This window comes from Meles meles, chromosome 3 (assembly GCF_922984935.1).
Source record: "Meles meles chromosome 3, mMelMel3.1 paternal haplotype, whole genome shotgun sequence".
In the NCBI taxonomy this organism is placed as follows: domain Eukaryota; kingdom Metazoa; phylum Chordata; class Mammalia; order Carnivora; family Mustelidae; genus Meles; species Meles meles.
This window is the reverse complement of record NC_060068.1, coordinates 25,078,097-25,092,935: the sequence shown is the minus strand read 5'-3', so window position 1 is coordinate 25,092,935 and position 14,839 is coordinate 25,078,097. Positions and strand designations below refer to the sequence as shown.

General features: G+C 55.9%; 2 protein-coding genes across 5 annotated transcripts in view; one reads left to right on the top strand and one right to left on the bottom strand.

The window, feature by feature from the left end:
• Window positions 1-278: 278 nt before the first annotated feature.
• Window positions 279-4,432, bottom strand: LOC123939168 (collagen alpha-1(I) chain-like). The gene is made up of 3 exons (XM_046001113.1): window positions 4,379-4,432; window positions 1,429-3,984; window positions 279-406 (listed from the first exon to the last, which is right to left on the bottom strand). The coding sequence occupies exons 1-2, from the start codon at window positions 4,430-4,432 to the stop codon at window positions 2,344-2,346; spliced, it is 1,695 nt and encodes a 564-aa protein (XP_045857069.1). The 3' UTR covers window positions 279-406; window positions 1,429-2,343.
• ZNF496 (zinc finger protein 496) overlaps window positions 2,999-14,839 on the top strand; it is a 30,598-nt gene continuing 18,757 nt past the window's right edge. Inside the window, exons 1-6 of one of the 4 annotated variants that reach the window (XM_045999957.1) lie at window positions 2,999-3,120; window positions 3,300-3,511; window positions 4,571-4,691; window positions 5,092-5,471; window positions 5,873-6,056; window positions 8,463-8,539. In XM_045999957.1, coding sequence (XP_045855913.1) covers window positions 5,142-5,471; window positions 5,873-6,056; window positions 8,463-8,539 — 591 coding nt within the window. In that variant the 5' untranslated portion in view covers window positions 2,999-3,120; window positions 3,300-3,511; window positions 4,571-4,691; window positions 5,092-5,141. Of the gene's footprint in view, window positions 3,121-3,299; window positions 3,683-4,570; window positions 4,692-5,044; window positions 5,472-5,872; window positions 6,057-8,462; window positions 8,540-14,839 lie in introns of those variants that run through there. The other 3 variants (XM_045999954.1, XM_045999955.1, XM_045999956.1) reach the window with 3 other exon arrangements.

Below are 14,839 nucleotides of genomic sequence, written 5' to 3'. Positions count from 1 at the left end.
CCAGAGCATGGCTGAGCCCTCCCCCTGCTCTCTGTTAAAACGTCTCATACAGCTCCTCTCAGACTGCCCTGGCGGGCTGCTCCTCCCCCATTATATTTTACGCCTTTCATTTTCATGGCATCTATCATCAATGTTTTATTTTATTTTATTTTTTTAATATTTTATTTATTTGACAGAGAGAAATCACAACTAGGCAGAGAGGCAGGCAGAGAGAGAGGAGGAAGCAGGCTCCCTGCGGAGCAGAGAGCCCGATGTGGGGCTCGATCCCAGGACCCTGGGATCATGACTCGAGCCAAAGGCAGAGGCTTTAACCCACTGAGCCACCCAGGCGCCCCAGTGTTTTATTTTTTATCTGATTTCCCTTCAGAAATCTCCAGAAGCCAGGATCTTCTGTCCATCGTGGTCTCTGCAAGGACAGAAGAATTGGTAGCAGATGGAAAGTATCTCACAGAAATATACATGCTCAGCAACAGTCCTGTAAACCAAATAAACGTTCACATTGGGTGCGAGATGGTGGACTGTCCCTGAGCAGGGTCTCCACCCAGGTCATCCCATGCTGCTGCACCCTACTGTACCTGACAAACCCATCTGGGGCAGAAAGAGACATGGCCCTGCCCCCAAGCCCCACCTCCCCACGAAGAGCCCACTCTTCCAGCTCCCTGGCCACCTCCCTGTAGCTCCCCATTAGGCCTCCACTTGGGACACCTTTCTCACCCCTGCTTGAGCTTGACCAACTCAGATATCCCTGTCACACGGGATCTTGCCCTGACCTCTCCAATACCACAAGCACCACCAGCCCCTCTCCAGCCCCCGTTCCTTGACACTGCTCACTTCTGCACCACGCATCAAACAACAGCAGATCCTGTTACAGAGTCTGCTAACTGCTTGCCTGCACCGTGCCCCTACGAGCCGGTTGTGTTCATGGATGTGCCCCGAGTGCCAGGCAGGGGCTCAGGTGTTTATTGAGTGCCTTAAGGACCCCAAATGCACTAAGTGAGGTGGACAGCTTCATCTCCGTCTCTCCTGGATGAAGACAAACTAGGCACAGAAAGGTGGAGGACGCCCAAAATCACCCAGTTAGGATGCGAGGGGCAGGATTTCACCCAGGGGCTGGCTGGCTCTAACCCCTGTGCTGGGTGAAATGCAGAAACCATGCAAAGTAGGGGCCTATTCCTAGCTGTGGGGGCACACAGTTTACGGGGATGGGGAGGAAATGGGACTAAGCAGCATTGATCTGATGCTGTATGCTAGCCATTTCTGGGCTCCACTGCACTCAGCTGCACTGGGCAGAGGCATGAACACAAGATTCCGAGCCCTCAGCAGCTCATTCCACAGCCAGTCACAGAGCTCGAGCTCCTGAGGAGGATGTGGACTCCCCCTAAGGGTGTGGATATCCAGAGCAGTGCCAGAGACCCAAGCCCAGCCTACCTTTGGGGTATCCTTGGTCCCTCCCTGGGGGCATCTCCCCTCCAAACCACGGTGCCTAGCTGGTACTCCTGAGGTTCATGGTGTGCATGAATCGTGCTCACCGGGAGTCTGGTCAAGTCCGAAGGCGGCGGCCCTGCCTGTGTCTGTCATTTGGGGGAACACTCACTGTTTACAAAAAGCTCCACTCCTTCACTTTGGTGCATCTCCTGCTAAAGTCAGAATCCAGACGTTTGGCAAATGGTGGTTGCCAGTAACCCCACTAATGGGAGCGATTATGTGCAGTTTATGGGAAATGGGAGGCGGCCAGGCCCACCAACCGAGAATACACAGGTAAGGGTCCAGATTCTGTCCCTTTGCGGTCCCCGGCTCTGTTCTTCCAGACCACACTGTCTTTGGGCGAACGGTTTTATTTCTGCTCGACTTCAAACAGTGATCTGCAGTCAGGTGTCCCTCTGGGACATGGAACATTTCCTTTGCCTTCTCTTCCGTGGAAGAGGCCAGCATCAGCTGGGAGCAGCGTATGGAAGGGTTGGTGCCAGTCAGGCCTGCTCAGGGACCCAATATGCTTTCTCCCAAGCTCGGGAACCTGGAAGATGCGGGATGGACCCAAGAAGACCCTGCTGAGTCACTGGGTTATGTTCAGCATAGGGTAGAGGCCAAGTAGCCCTGCCTGGGGTGCGGTGGCCCCGATTCCCGCTTGCCCCTCACTGCCACCGGACTTCAAAGGCCCATAACCGCTTTCTCTGCCACAATAGGAGCTGCATCCTGGCCTGAAATCGGCAGCGATCTTCCTGACCACCCACTGGGGTGGAGACTGACCCCAGCCCCTTTGCGCATTCCACAGCGTTGTCCTGATGCTCAGAAGGGCCGTACAACGGGCATCCTTTCTTAAACTGTGAACTCCGAAAATGGGCCTCATCCCAAGAAAGCGCGGGCTTCATCCAGAGAAAGCCTGGCGTCCCAGAATGGATGAGGCGGGGAGGAGGGGTCTGTGGGGCCGCCACGAGCCGGGCGGAGGGGAGGGGTTCTGGCGGCGAGGGGGCTGAGTCCGCCAGGGCGTGGGGTCGGAAAGGTCACAGGCGGGCTCGGAGATGGAGTGGCCCACAGCGCGCGGGAGCGGGGCGCACCTCCTTCCGCTCCCCTCTCGCACTCCCAGTATCTGGGCGCGGCTCGGGGGTCGCGCTCGGCCGTTCCCGGCGCCCGCAGTCCCGGGGGAGGCGGGGCTGCGGAGAGCAGCGGCGGGAGGAACCCCCACCCGGCCCTTTCGGCAGCACAAGCGCGCCCGCCGGCCGCCGCCCGCGTCCCCGTTCGCCCGCCGGCTCGCCCGCCCCCGGCGCGCGTCCTCCGCGCGGGCCCCGGGTCGTCCAGGCCGCCGCGGCGCGCTGGGCCCGCAAAGACCCGGGCCGGACGCCCAGGCCTGGGCGCGCGGAGCCCGGCGGGGCGAGGCGGGGCGGAGCGCGCCGCGCCGGCCGGGCCGGGCCGGGGGTGTCGGATGTCACCCCCCGCGCATACCTCGGCCGGGGGGCGGGGGAGCGAACCACTGAGATGCGGAGACCTCCCCGGTCCTAGAGCGGAGCAGGAAGTGTCCCAGGGGAGGGAGCCGGAGGGCTCCGGCCTTTCCTTTCCTGCGCGTCCGGCGGGCTCCGCGGCGGCCAGGCTCGCGCGGCCCGCCACCGAGGACGAGTCGCGGGGGTGAGTGCGGCCTGGGCGGCCCGGCTCCCCGCGCGTCCTGGCCCCGCGCGCACGGCTCCCCGCGTGCCCCGCTTCCCCGCGCGCCCCGGCTGTCCACGCACCCCGGCCGCCCTGCCCGGAGCGGTGCGGCGGGGACGGTGCGGGCGGGGCCGCAAGGCGACACAAATGCTGTTTTGCAGGCGTTTCCATTTGCTCCCACCTCTCCACTCCCGAGCGCAGCCGCGGCTTTCTGGATGAGCCGGGGACGGCGGCGGCCCTTGCGAGGAACCGGCCGGCCTCAGGAGGGACGCCCGGGGGAGCGGGCTGGAAGGATGCGGAGCTGCTGCCGGAGGCTTCCGCCGCAGCAGGAGGGACTCGCGTTGGGCGCCGGGCAGGAGTTCCGGGCGGTGAGGTGAGCAGCCGGGAGCCGGCAGGACTGCGGTCGGGCGGGGAGGCGGCGAAGAAAGCTGGCCCCTGTGCCCGGCCTGGCCTGCGGTCTCCTTCCTCGCCGCGGCTCCCGCGGAGTCCTCGCGGAGCTGCTTTCCGCACGCCCCGCCCCTCCGGGAGTGACCCCGGGACGAACGTGAGTTCATTCATCAGGCATCTCCTCCAAGCCGCCTGCGTGCCGGGTGCCCGGTTGACAAAAAGAGCCCCGGCTGTGCGCTCGAGGGTGCCCCGCAGCGTCCTGAGCGGTGCCGGCGGGGCGCGAGTCTGGGGCAGCCCTGAGCACTCTAGAGGCCCTGCAGCTGTGGGATGGCCGAGCGCCTGGGAGCCGGGGGCAAGTCGGGCTAGGCTGGTGCTCCAGCGGCTGGAGTACACACCCTCAGAGCCCTTTGGTTTCCTGCTGTGTTTGTTCTTATGGTGGGAAGCCAAGAAGTCCAGAACCTGGAGTCTGGTGGCAGGTCAGTGGCCTTTGCGGCTCCTGTGGCCTAGCATGCTGTTCTGCGAAGCGTGGGTGAGGGTAGCCTTATGCGGTCTGCTCTCCAGGCGTGGCAGAAGCCTGAGGTTGAGGGAAGGGACTGTGGGCCCCATGCACCCTTCACTTTCCTGGAGTCCCCCAGTCTGGAGTAGCCATGGCTGCTCTCTGATGTCCCTGGAGAGGTGTGGGGCCCCCCCGGAATCCCTGTGCCCTGAACACTGCCCCTCTGTCCTGCCTGAGGAAGCTGGGAGCTGTGTGCTGCCGCCTTCACCATGGTTTGGGCATGTCATGGGGGTGAGGAGCACAGGCTGATAGGCAGCACTGCTGTTTCCAAATACACAATTATTTTTCTATGGTTACACGCAGGATGTGGCTGCATCTCTCGTCTGCTGTCGAGAGGGCTGTCCGCTTCATCCTGTCCACGCTGTTGGCTGGGGCTCTCTCCAGCAGATCCAGTGCCGGTCCTCGGCCCTGGCCACACACAGGGTTGACTTCTGGTCCTGGGTCTGCTCTGAAGGCTCTTCCCAGGCATGTCTCTCTTTGTCTTTCCAGCTCTTTTTGCAAAGGTCTCAAGGGCAAGGACAGCGACTTTGGCTCCAAAGCCTCAAGATAGCGTCCTGCTATCTTGGCGTGTGCGTCTCAGGTCCTGTCCAGGAAAACCTGGCCACTGAAGGTACCACAGCACCTTCACTCCATCTGTCTCCTGCGTGTGGTCCGTCCATAACGCTGGTTGCTTGAAACATTGGTGTCCTGTCCTGCTACACTTTTCTCCCAGACTCCCCACCCCGCCTTGCCTGTCTGGTCACCGGGCTAGGGGAATCAGGTGATGGTGCTGTTGAGGGGCGGGAGGTGGTCCTTCTCTCTCCCCCTTGTGTAAGGAACAGCCATGCTGACCCCTCTCCCATGTCCCAGAACTCCTCCTGAGGGCTGGTCTCTGTGGGCTTTGCCGCACTCCCCATCACTGCCCCCAAAAACCTACCACAAGAGACCAGAACATTGAAGCCAGTGATTTCTGTTTGGAAATAGGGTCGTCTTCTGCTGCTGACCCCCATCAAATCCCATCATGCCCACAGCCCTGTGCCCCCGAGTCTTGGCTCCAAAGGAAAGTGAGGAGCCCAGGAAAATGAGGAGCCCACCGGGAGAGAACCCTGGCCCCCAGGGCGAGCTTCCCAGCCCTGAGTCCTCCCGCCGCCTCTTCCGCCGCTTCCGCTACCAGGAGGCTGCGGGCCCCCGGGAGGCACTGCACCGTCTCTGGGACCTGTGTCGGGGCTGGCTGCGGCCGGAGAGGCACACCAAGGAGCAGATCCTGGAGCTGCTGGTGCTGGAGCAGTTCCTGGCCATCCTACCCCGGGAGATCCAGGGCTGGGTGCGGGCCCAGGAGCCCGAGAGTGGTGACCAGGCTGTGGCCGCCGTGGAGGCGCTGGAGCGGGAGCCGGGGAGACCCTGGCAGTGGGTGAGCAGGGGGTGCTACGCTGGGCTCGTGGGTGTTGGGGGATGCTGGGCGGGAGAGGCAGGGAGCGGGTCTGGACGACGTTTGTGGAGGGGGACAGCTGTGTCCTTGGATGTTCGGCAGTATTGCATGTTCTCTGGCCAGGAGTGAGAAACTCTTTACGGAGCTCCAGGCTTCAGTGAGGCTCAGGCTGGGGTTCGGTTTCCTCAGAAAACGGGTTCTGTGCCCTGAAGGGCCTGACCTCGGAGCCCTGTAGAAGGCCCTGTCTGAGCCTCTAGCGCTCCACCAGGAGGGTGTTCAGCAGGTCCAGGGATGGGTAGTGTTGGTCCAGTCTCTGGCCGCCAGCTCTCTCCTGGCCAGGGACCTCTCCACCTGGCCCTGAAAAACCCTCTCTGGAACTGAAGCTCAAGCACTGTGAAGACCCCGTGGTGATCGAGGATGGGGATGGCCCTCCGGACCAGGAGCAGGAGCGGCTGCCAGCAGAAGCCCAGAGCGACCCTGCCAAGAGCCAGGACACGCAGTCTGTGGCCCTGGCGCCAGGCCCCGGGCTCCCGAGCAGACCACCAGGCCAGCTCAGTGGAGATCCAGGTACCACCAAGGGGGTGGGGGAGGGGCATGCATACCCAACCCATGCCCTTGGCAGCGGCTCTCAGTGTCTGTATTTCCTTCTCATCCACTGAAGAGCCATGAGCAATGTTGGGGGGGTCTGGGTCCTTCCCTAGAGCGATTCGGTTAGAATCTGATGAGCATGTCTGTCTGCTTCACTGTGCAAGGCCCTCCCAGAGGGACCACGGCCCATCTCTTGGAGGGCGCATCTCTGGATCTTGTCGGCTTGGGGACCAGCCGGGCACCATCCCCCAGCAGGGCCTGTGTGGGCAGCTATGCACGGCCGTGCCTTGTCTCCCTGAACTGCTCTTTCCTCGGCTACAAAACAGCTGCTCTCAGGATGTGTCATAGGAAATAGAAAATTGCCTCGCAGGGAACGGGCTAGTGTTTTCAGGGTGCAGGGCCTGGTTGTCACCTAGGTGTACTTGGCTGTCTGTAGGAAGAGCGCCTGTGGCTGGAGGCAGGTGGTTTTGACAGCTTTGAATCCTCAGGCTCTGGTTTCCAATGAAATCTAGAGATATCTGCACAATTAGGAACGATATGGCTTTGTCTGGAGGTACGTCCCCAGTAATAAATCAAGCACCCTTCCTGGGTTTGTTGAGGTTTGAAGGATAAGACCCACAGAATGCTGAGAGCAGGGACCCTGGGCATCACGGGAATTGCAGTGCCCTCAGGGTGACGGAGATGATATCCACGATGGGAGGGTCGGTTTGGATGGACTTGCCACATGGTCCTGTAATTACAGCTGGAGAAAGCCAGGAGTGCATGCTTGTGATTCCCACAAGTGGTCCTTTGTAATGTAGTAAGGTTTTTAGTTTCCCAAAAAAAGCACCTTAAATTTCTCTCAGTGTGTAATTAATCTGCCTTCTGTGCAAAGCTTCATCTTCTTTCTTCTTTAACGTCAGGGCTGCTGGCCATTTGGGCTCGCTGGGGCTTCTGTGACCAAACACCATCCACTGGGCAGTTCACACAACAGGAACGCATATTCTCACAGTTCTGGGGGGCCAGTGCCCTCCATCGGGGCATGGGCATGGTGGCTTTGTCAAGAGGCTCCTCTCCGTGGCTTGTGGATGAGCCTCTCCTCCCTGCATCTTCACAGAGTTGTCTCTGAATGTCCATCTGTGTCCTAATCCCGTTTGATCAGGACACGAGTCACTGGATCAGGACCCACCCGTGGGATTTCACTGTAGCTCAGTTACCTTGGAAGACCTCATCTCCGAGTGCAGTCATACTCTGAAGTTACACGTTCATGATTGGTCACTGGGGGGGATGAACCTCCAGTAGAAGCCATACAGTTCCTAGCCTTGCAGGTCTTCCTAGAAAGGTAGATTTCGTTAGAGACTGAAAGCTCTCCAGTGATTCTCATGGTGTCCCTCTCTCTTGGGGACAAGCGAGGGAGGGCTGTAGTCACCTGGAAGGAAGCATGTGTGAAACCAGAAATACAGCGGTTCTCCCCTCATTGGAGCCCACACAACCCGCACTTGGGCCAGTGGGGCAACCACCTGTCACTGCCCTTGAGCTCGCCCTGTCTCACCCTCGTTGTGTTGGAGGCTGGTATCCCAGCCCTGCAAGGGGAGGCACACCGGATGCTGCTATCAGCTTGGATGTAGGGATTCAGCCTGTGAGGTAGGCTTCTCCTGGATTTGCTCTGACCCTGCAGACACCAGCTTTCCAAGTCTTCCTCTGCAGAAGGAGCAGGTTTCAAAACAACTCCTTTTTCAGGGCGGCCCTGCAGGCCAGGTGCGTGGCTCACCATCTGCAATGCTGAGCAAGGCGGTGTGGTATAGGCAGGAGAGGAGTCCTCCTGCAGCCGAGCGGAGGGCTTGGCCAGGCTGCTGGTGGGCCACGCTCCCACGCCTGCTGGCGCTTAAAGCACTCGGCCCACTGCTGTGCCAGGAGCTGCTCGTGGTTGGTAGCCATCTTTCTTCTGGAGCTGTGTGATCTCTCAACTCGTAAATCAGTGACCGCAAGTCGCACAGTGCCGTTCGTTGCTGGCAGCTCTTAGGGACACCTCAACGCCATAGAGCTTAAACCTTTATTTTTCCCGGGATTGGGTCTCTGGACCTGCGGGAGGCAGCAGAGTGTGTTGAGTCCTAGATTGTCGAATCTCGAATAGGTAGATGGTCCTCCTGAAGCCGATTCACTGTACTGGGAGGGACAGCAGACAAGAAGAGAAAGTAGGCATCGCTTGTGCACGGAAAACTGCCTTTAACCCAGCCATGCCTTCCCTGCTCGGGCCCCTCCCGGCTCCATCGTGAAGCACAGTGGCAGATTTCTGTGGCTTGCAGTGCTGTGGTACTGTACATGTGCAGTCCCATGCTCATGTGCGTCGTCTTGGACTCCCCCTCCTGTGGACGAGGAAGGAGACACGCTTTCCCTGTCTTCCAGTTCTGCAGGACACCCCCCTTCTTCAGGAAGCAAGTTTGAGGGATGCGCAGCCCGTGACGGCCCTCCAGTTACCCCCGGTGAGTGACTTCTTCCAGAGCCCTTGAACTCCCCAGTGCTGCCCTTCCCTGCCCCTACCGCGCTATGTGAACAGAGACAGCTTCGGGTCAATGTGCACCATCCTCTGGACACCTTAGGGTCCCCCTGGGAAAGATGGGGGACCTCACGGCATATCCGTTTCTGTCCTAATCGTCCCAGTGGTTATATTCCAGAAGTGTTAGGAGGTGAGGGGAGAAGGCACATGTCATTTCAGTACCGTACACAGCCAGGCATGCTTGTCAGGACTTCTCGTGGTATGTTCCCATGTGATGCTACACACAGCGAAGCAAGGCGTCCTTGCTCATGTGTCCCCGTGCGATAGCCCATCCGATGGAGGGCTCACTCCCTCCTTTCGGCCGTTTTGCTGCCTTTGGCTGCAGCTGCTCATCGTGCTGCCTCCATTTTCCTGACACATTCCCTGCCTGGCAGGCGATGTGGTCTTGTCCCGTGGATAAGTGGGTGATGTGAGGTGTGCACCTGGCAGATAGAGGACTGTCTGGTGGTCCCAGGTACGCCTCAGCACTATGCAACCTGCGGGACTTAGGACCTGGGAGTGGGGTCGGCTCATGGTGGGGAGGAGCTGGCGGGTATGTGGCTTGGGATGTGTGTCTTCCCTTCACGCGGTACCCAAGGGCTCTTGTGTGCAGCGTGCACTCCCACATCACCGATGTCCCGTGACAGTTGTGGAACAGACTGGCCCAGAGAAGGTAAAATGCACAGTTCTTACTAAAGATAGAGATGTTTGACTGGTACGACATGCAGAGAAGCACTGTGAGCTCAGCGTCCGATGAGCCTGGTATCCCTCTGAGCCGCCACGTCCTCCTGTACAACGGGAAGATGGATTTCGGTGAGTCAGCACAGTCTTATCGCTCCCCTAAAGACAGTTTCTGCTCAGTGCACTGGAAGTCACCATCACAGAGTCTTATTTTTTGATTCATTTTGAAATTTTTAAATTTTTAATTGTGATAAATTACATACTACATAAAACTTACCATCTTAACTATTTTTAATGTATAGCAGTATCTTTAAGCGTTCAGGGAGAGTAGGTATGTTCACATGACTGTGCAGACAGCCTCCAGAACTTTCTCATCTTCTGAAGTGGAAACCCCTTGCTGGTTAGTAAATAACTCCCCTCTCCCACACATCCCCAACAAAATGGCAGCTCTGCCTCCTCTGTGAATTTGGCTACTCCCTACAGTTCATCTAAGTGCGGTTACACCTTTACACCATTTGTGTCTTCATGACTGACTTGTTACACACAGTGTGGTGTCCTCGAGGTTCCGTCACACTTTTGTGTGATGGGCTTTCCTTCCTTTCTGAGGCTGGATAAGATTGAACAGCATGTATGTGACGCGTTCTGGTCACCCGGACAAGAGTGCACGGCATGTATGTGGCACGGCCTGGTCAGCCAGATAATACTACACCGTGTGTGTGTGACGTGTTCTGGACAGCCGGATAATATGCACGGTGTGTGTGTGACGCCTTCTGGTCAGCCAGATAATACTGCACGGCGTGTGTGTGGCGCGTTCTGGTCAGCTGGGTAATAGTGCACGGCGTGTGTGTGAGGCGTTCTGGACAGTCGGATAAGAGTGTGTGTGATGCATTTTGGTCAGCCGGGTAACAGTACACGGCATGTGTGTGACGCGTTCTGGTCAGCCGGGTAAAAGTGCACGGTGTGTATGTGATGAGTTCTCTTGGCTCACTTGTCCCTGGTCTGCATCTGGGTCTCGGCCCCTGTGAGCAGTGCTGTTGTGAACACAGGCACACACGCATAAATGTGCTGTTGATCTTTTTCCGTCTGAGGTTAATTGCTGTCATCTGCAGCGGCCAGAAACGCCAGCGCTCCCTTGTACTCTTCACACTACGTGGTCGTGTATGGTGAAAATACCGTAGAAGGTGGTGGCCGGCCCATTTGTGTGGAGGCACACAAGATGCGGACTGTGCGTTTCCTCAGAACCATCCTACCCACTGCCCTTGACAGCGGCCTGTGTCCCTCCAGCCTCGGGCTGCCCAACCACGGACATTTATAAATGGATCCTGCGTCTGGGGACGGTTTTCAGTCCGCAAACAGCAGAGCTGTGGCGGGCTTTGCAGATATCTGTGGCTCGAGCCCTGCTGTGTGCGATGAGATTCCACAGCATGGACTCACCGCAGTGTGCCTGACCTCTCCCCTATTGAAACCTCTTTCTCGTTTCTAGTCTGGGGCCGGGTTGCCTAAAGCTGGTGTACCTATCGGCGTGTGGGCTGTTGTGGGAGCATCAGCTTCTTGCTCTGGGAGGAAGACCCAGGTTTGCACTTGCTGCATTGTATGGTATGTGCGTGTTTTATTTTGTGGGAAATTGCTGCGTCCTTTTCCAGGAGTGCTCGTTTCTAATAGAACAAGTGCAGTTGGGTTTTTGTTGTTTCTCTTGGATTCTCTGACCTTGCTGGATCCATGCATCAGTTTGGTTTTAAATGGTGTGCTCTAGATTTTCCGTGTACGCAGTCACGCTGTCTGCCCATGAAGACAATTTTACTCTTTTCCAACCTATGTCTTTGTTCCCTGTCCCGGCTTCCTTCGGCCAAGAACTCCCGGCACAAAGTCGGGAGGCAGTGCTGAGCACTTCGTCCCTGCCTGTCCCCAGGGTTCGTGGGAAAGGGTTCATTAAGTCTTTCACTGTCCCTGACCATGGCAGCCTTAGGGGTTTGGAAATACTCTTTATGCAGTTGCGAAAGTTCCTCGATCCCTGTTTTTCTGCGGTTTTTATTATAATGGGTGGCTTTTGAAATTTGTCAAAACTTTTTCTGTTGCTGCTGGTCATGTGTATTTTCTGTAGATTGTTAATGTTGTGGATTATACTTATCGATTTGTGGATATTGAACCAGTCTTGCATCCCTGGAATGAATCTCTCCTGGTCACGGAGTAACATTCTATGGGTATATTGCCAAATTTTATTTGCATTTACAGTTGACTCTTGAACACGAATTTGAACTGTGCTTGTCCATTTACGTATAGTTTTTTTTTTTTTTTTATAAATACAGTATAGTAACCTCAATGTGCTTTCTCTTACGGTTTTTTAAATAATAGTCCCTTTTGTTGCTTCGTTTATTGTAAAAATCAGCATGGAATACATATAACATATAAAATGTGTTTTCATCAACTCTTTACGTCAAGTTTTGGGGAAGTCAGAAGGTATACATGGGATGTGTGTTGCGGGGGAGACTGGTGCCTTTGACCCCTGCATAGTCCAAGGGTCACCTACATTTTGTTAAGGATTTCTGTAGCTGCCATTTGGGGAGAGAACGGTCTGAGTTTGGGACAGAGTAATACTGGGTTCGTAAGACGAATCTGGTTGTGTCCACTCTTGATTTCTAAAGGAGACTGTTTAGAATTGGTTTTCATTCTTTGACGTTTGGTAGAGTTCTCTGATGGCGCCGTGGGAAGCCGGAGGTTTCATGGGGTGGAGGGGAAGTGGTGTTTTCATCATAGACCTGACTTCCTTGGTGGTCCTAGAGCTATCCATGCTGCCTTTGGGGTGGCGGGGTGCTGGTGTTTCTCAGTCAGCTCCTTCCTTCGAGCTTGCCAGATCCATGTGTGCAGACGTGCTCGTGCTGTTCCTTTACCATCCGTCTGCGTTGGCTGCGAAACCCATTTCACTTCTGATACTGGAAATTGGTATCTTCTGTATTTTCCATGTCAGTCTTGTTAGAGGTTTTCGGTGTTAGTGATCTTTTCAAAGAGCTAGCTCATTGTTTCATTGATTTTTCTCTGTAATGTCTGTTTCTGGTTTCATTGATTTCTGCTATCATCTTGACTGTTTCTTCTGCCTGCCTGCTTACTGTTTGTGATCTTGGTTCTTGAGGTGGGAGCTTCCTTCGGTTATGGATCTGAGACTTCCCCTCACATGGAGGAATTTTAATGTGTTTCCATGCAAGGAATGTCCCCCTGAGAACTACTTCAGCTGTATCCCACAGATTGTAATGATGTGGCTTTACTTTCATTCATTTCAGTGATTTTTTAAATTTCCCTGACCTTCTTCTTTGACCCAAGCATTGTTTTTAAATGCACTGTTTGGGGCGCCTGGGTGGCTCAGTGGGTTAAAGCCTCTGCTTTCGGCTTAGGTCATGATCCCAGTGTCCTGGGATGGACGCCCCGCATCAGGCTCTCTGCTCAGCAGGGAGCCTGCTTCCTCCTCTCTCTGCTTACTTGTGATCTTTGTCTGTTGAATAAATAAATAAAATCTTTTAAAAAAAAAAAAAAGGTCATGATCCCAGTATCCTGGGATCGAGCCCCGCATCGGGCTCTCTGCTCTGCAGGGAGCCTGCTTCCTCCTCTCTCTGCCTGCCTCTCTGCCTACTTGTGATCTCTGTCTGTCAAATAAATAAATAAAATCTTTAAAAAAAATAAAATAAAATGCGCTGTTTAATTTCCAAGGGCTTGGAGATGTTCCCTTTATTCTCTGTCCCTGATGTCTGGTTTGGTTGCATTGTTATCCAAGAATGCGCTGCGTGTGCTTTTGGTTCTTCCACATTGTTCGGGAGTTCCTCCGCTCCTTCCAGGGTCTGGTGAGCCACGGCACGGCCTGTCTGGCCAAGCCATATGGGTGTTGGGAACAGTGTAGGTGCTGTGGGTGGTGTGGACCGGAACGCACAGGCTGTGTGCTTCTGCTCTTGCATACTTTCTGTCGCTTGACAGATGTCAAAGAGGCCCCTGTCAGTCGTGGTCCATTCCTTTCTTCCTCCCAGTTCTGTCACTCTTTGTGTCCTGTTTCTCAGCTCTCTGGTGTGGGACACACACAGTGAGGGTTGCTGTGCCTTCTTGGGGGACGACCCTTTTATTAGTATAGAATGTTCTGTCTCGTTTTCTTTGTTCTAAAGTTGGCCTTATCTGGCGTTTGACTGCTCCTCTTCCCTTTGACCAGTGGTGGTGTCATACATACCTTCCATCTTTTTACTTCCAACCTGCCTGTATCGTTATGTTTGAAGTGAGTTTCTTTTCTTTTAAAGATTTACTTATGTATTTGATAGAGAGGGAGGGAGAGCACACGAACAGGAGCCGGGCAGGGATAGAAAGAGATTCCCAGCCACATTCCGCCCACATGTGCGATCTCTCTCAAATAAATAAATCCTTAGGAAGAAGTAACTACATTAAAATATATATGGTGTAATACATCTTTAAGTGAAACTCCGCACCACACATGGGGGTTCTCCATCTCCTCCCCAGGGCAGGTTCTGTCCTCTGTCCCCTTCCTGCTGCCGTGAGCAGCCACTGAGCCCTCTGCTCTGCAGCTCTGCTGTGTCCACTTAACTTGCTCTTCACGTCTTCTGTGCTCACTCCGGTTCTTGGTACTTGGTGTAGGCTGATTTTCTACAGACACACGCACTTTTTCTGGGTCTCCTTGAAACCATCTGTCCAGCTGGGTTTTCCCTTCAGACACTGCTCCAGCAGAAGGTAGGGTCAGGCTGCCTTGGGGTCCCCGCTGGCACAGCCCTGGGGGGGCTCCTGCGTGGGGCTGGGGCATTGAGGGGGGCATAGCCGTGGGGGGTTTCCTGCATGGAGCAGGGGTGTGGGGGAGGGCCATAGGAGGGGCTCCTGAGTGGGGCTGGGGCGGGTGGTACAGCCACGGCGGGGGCTCCTGCGTGGGTCAGGGGTGCAGGGGGAGGGGGGCTTGGGAATCTCACGGTGCCCCACTGAAGGCACAAGGCAGGACCCCCGCGTGCTCCCTGCTGGCACGAGCAGGGCTAGGGGCTCATCGCTGTAGTTCTTTGGTCCAAGGCCAAAAGCCCATCTTCTCCACCTTTCAGAGTCTTGAGTGTGGGTTTTAGTTATCAACAGCCTGGGATTTCTGTTCTGGAGGCAAGAGATAGGGAAAATATATCTGTTCCGTGTGTCAGAAGGACGCAGAAGTCTCTGAAAATCCATTCTCCTTATGAAACTTGGCAAGATTGAGACAGGGAAAGCCTGTGACATGTTCCCGGTTACCTGAGATCTCCACGTGTTCTGTAACGTTCTTCCAGACTCTTCTGTGTCCTTTGTTTCTGCCTGCCTAGGATGATACGTGGGGTCAGTGTAGACCACGGCCACTGCCAACACGTGAGCACGTGTCCCGGCAGTGCAGAATTCCCTGGGTCTCTGTGGCCGAGTCCGTACCCCCACCCACGTGGCCTCCGGGCTCCCTTTTGCATCAGTGAGGCCATGAGTGTCTCTGCCCACTGTGTTTCGTTCCTCCTCCCAGGCTTTGGTCCATTCTCGGGCACTGATCCAAGGGTGAAGGGAAGGAAGCCCATAACTCTTGCCTTGC

Bases quoted from the DNA above. Each gene is read 5' to 3' on its own strand.
- LOC123939168 (XM_046001113.1), bottom strand. From the start codon at position 4,432: ATGAAGCGGACAGCCCTCTCGACAGCAGACGAGAGATGCAGCCACATC. The intron at 3,985-4,378 runs GTAACCATAGAA...ACCAGACTCCAG, and splicing joins GATGCAGCCACATCCTGCGT to GTTCTGGACTTCTTGGCTTC.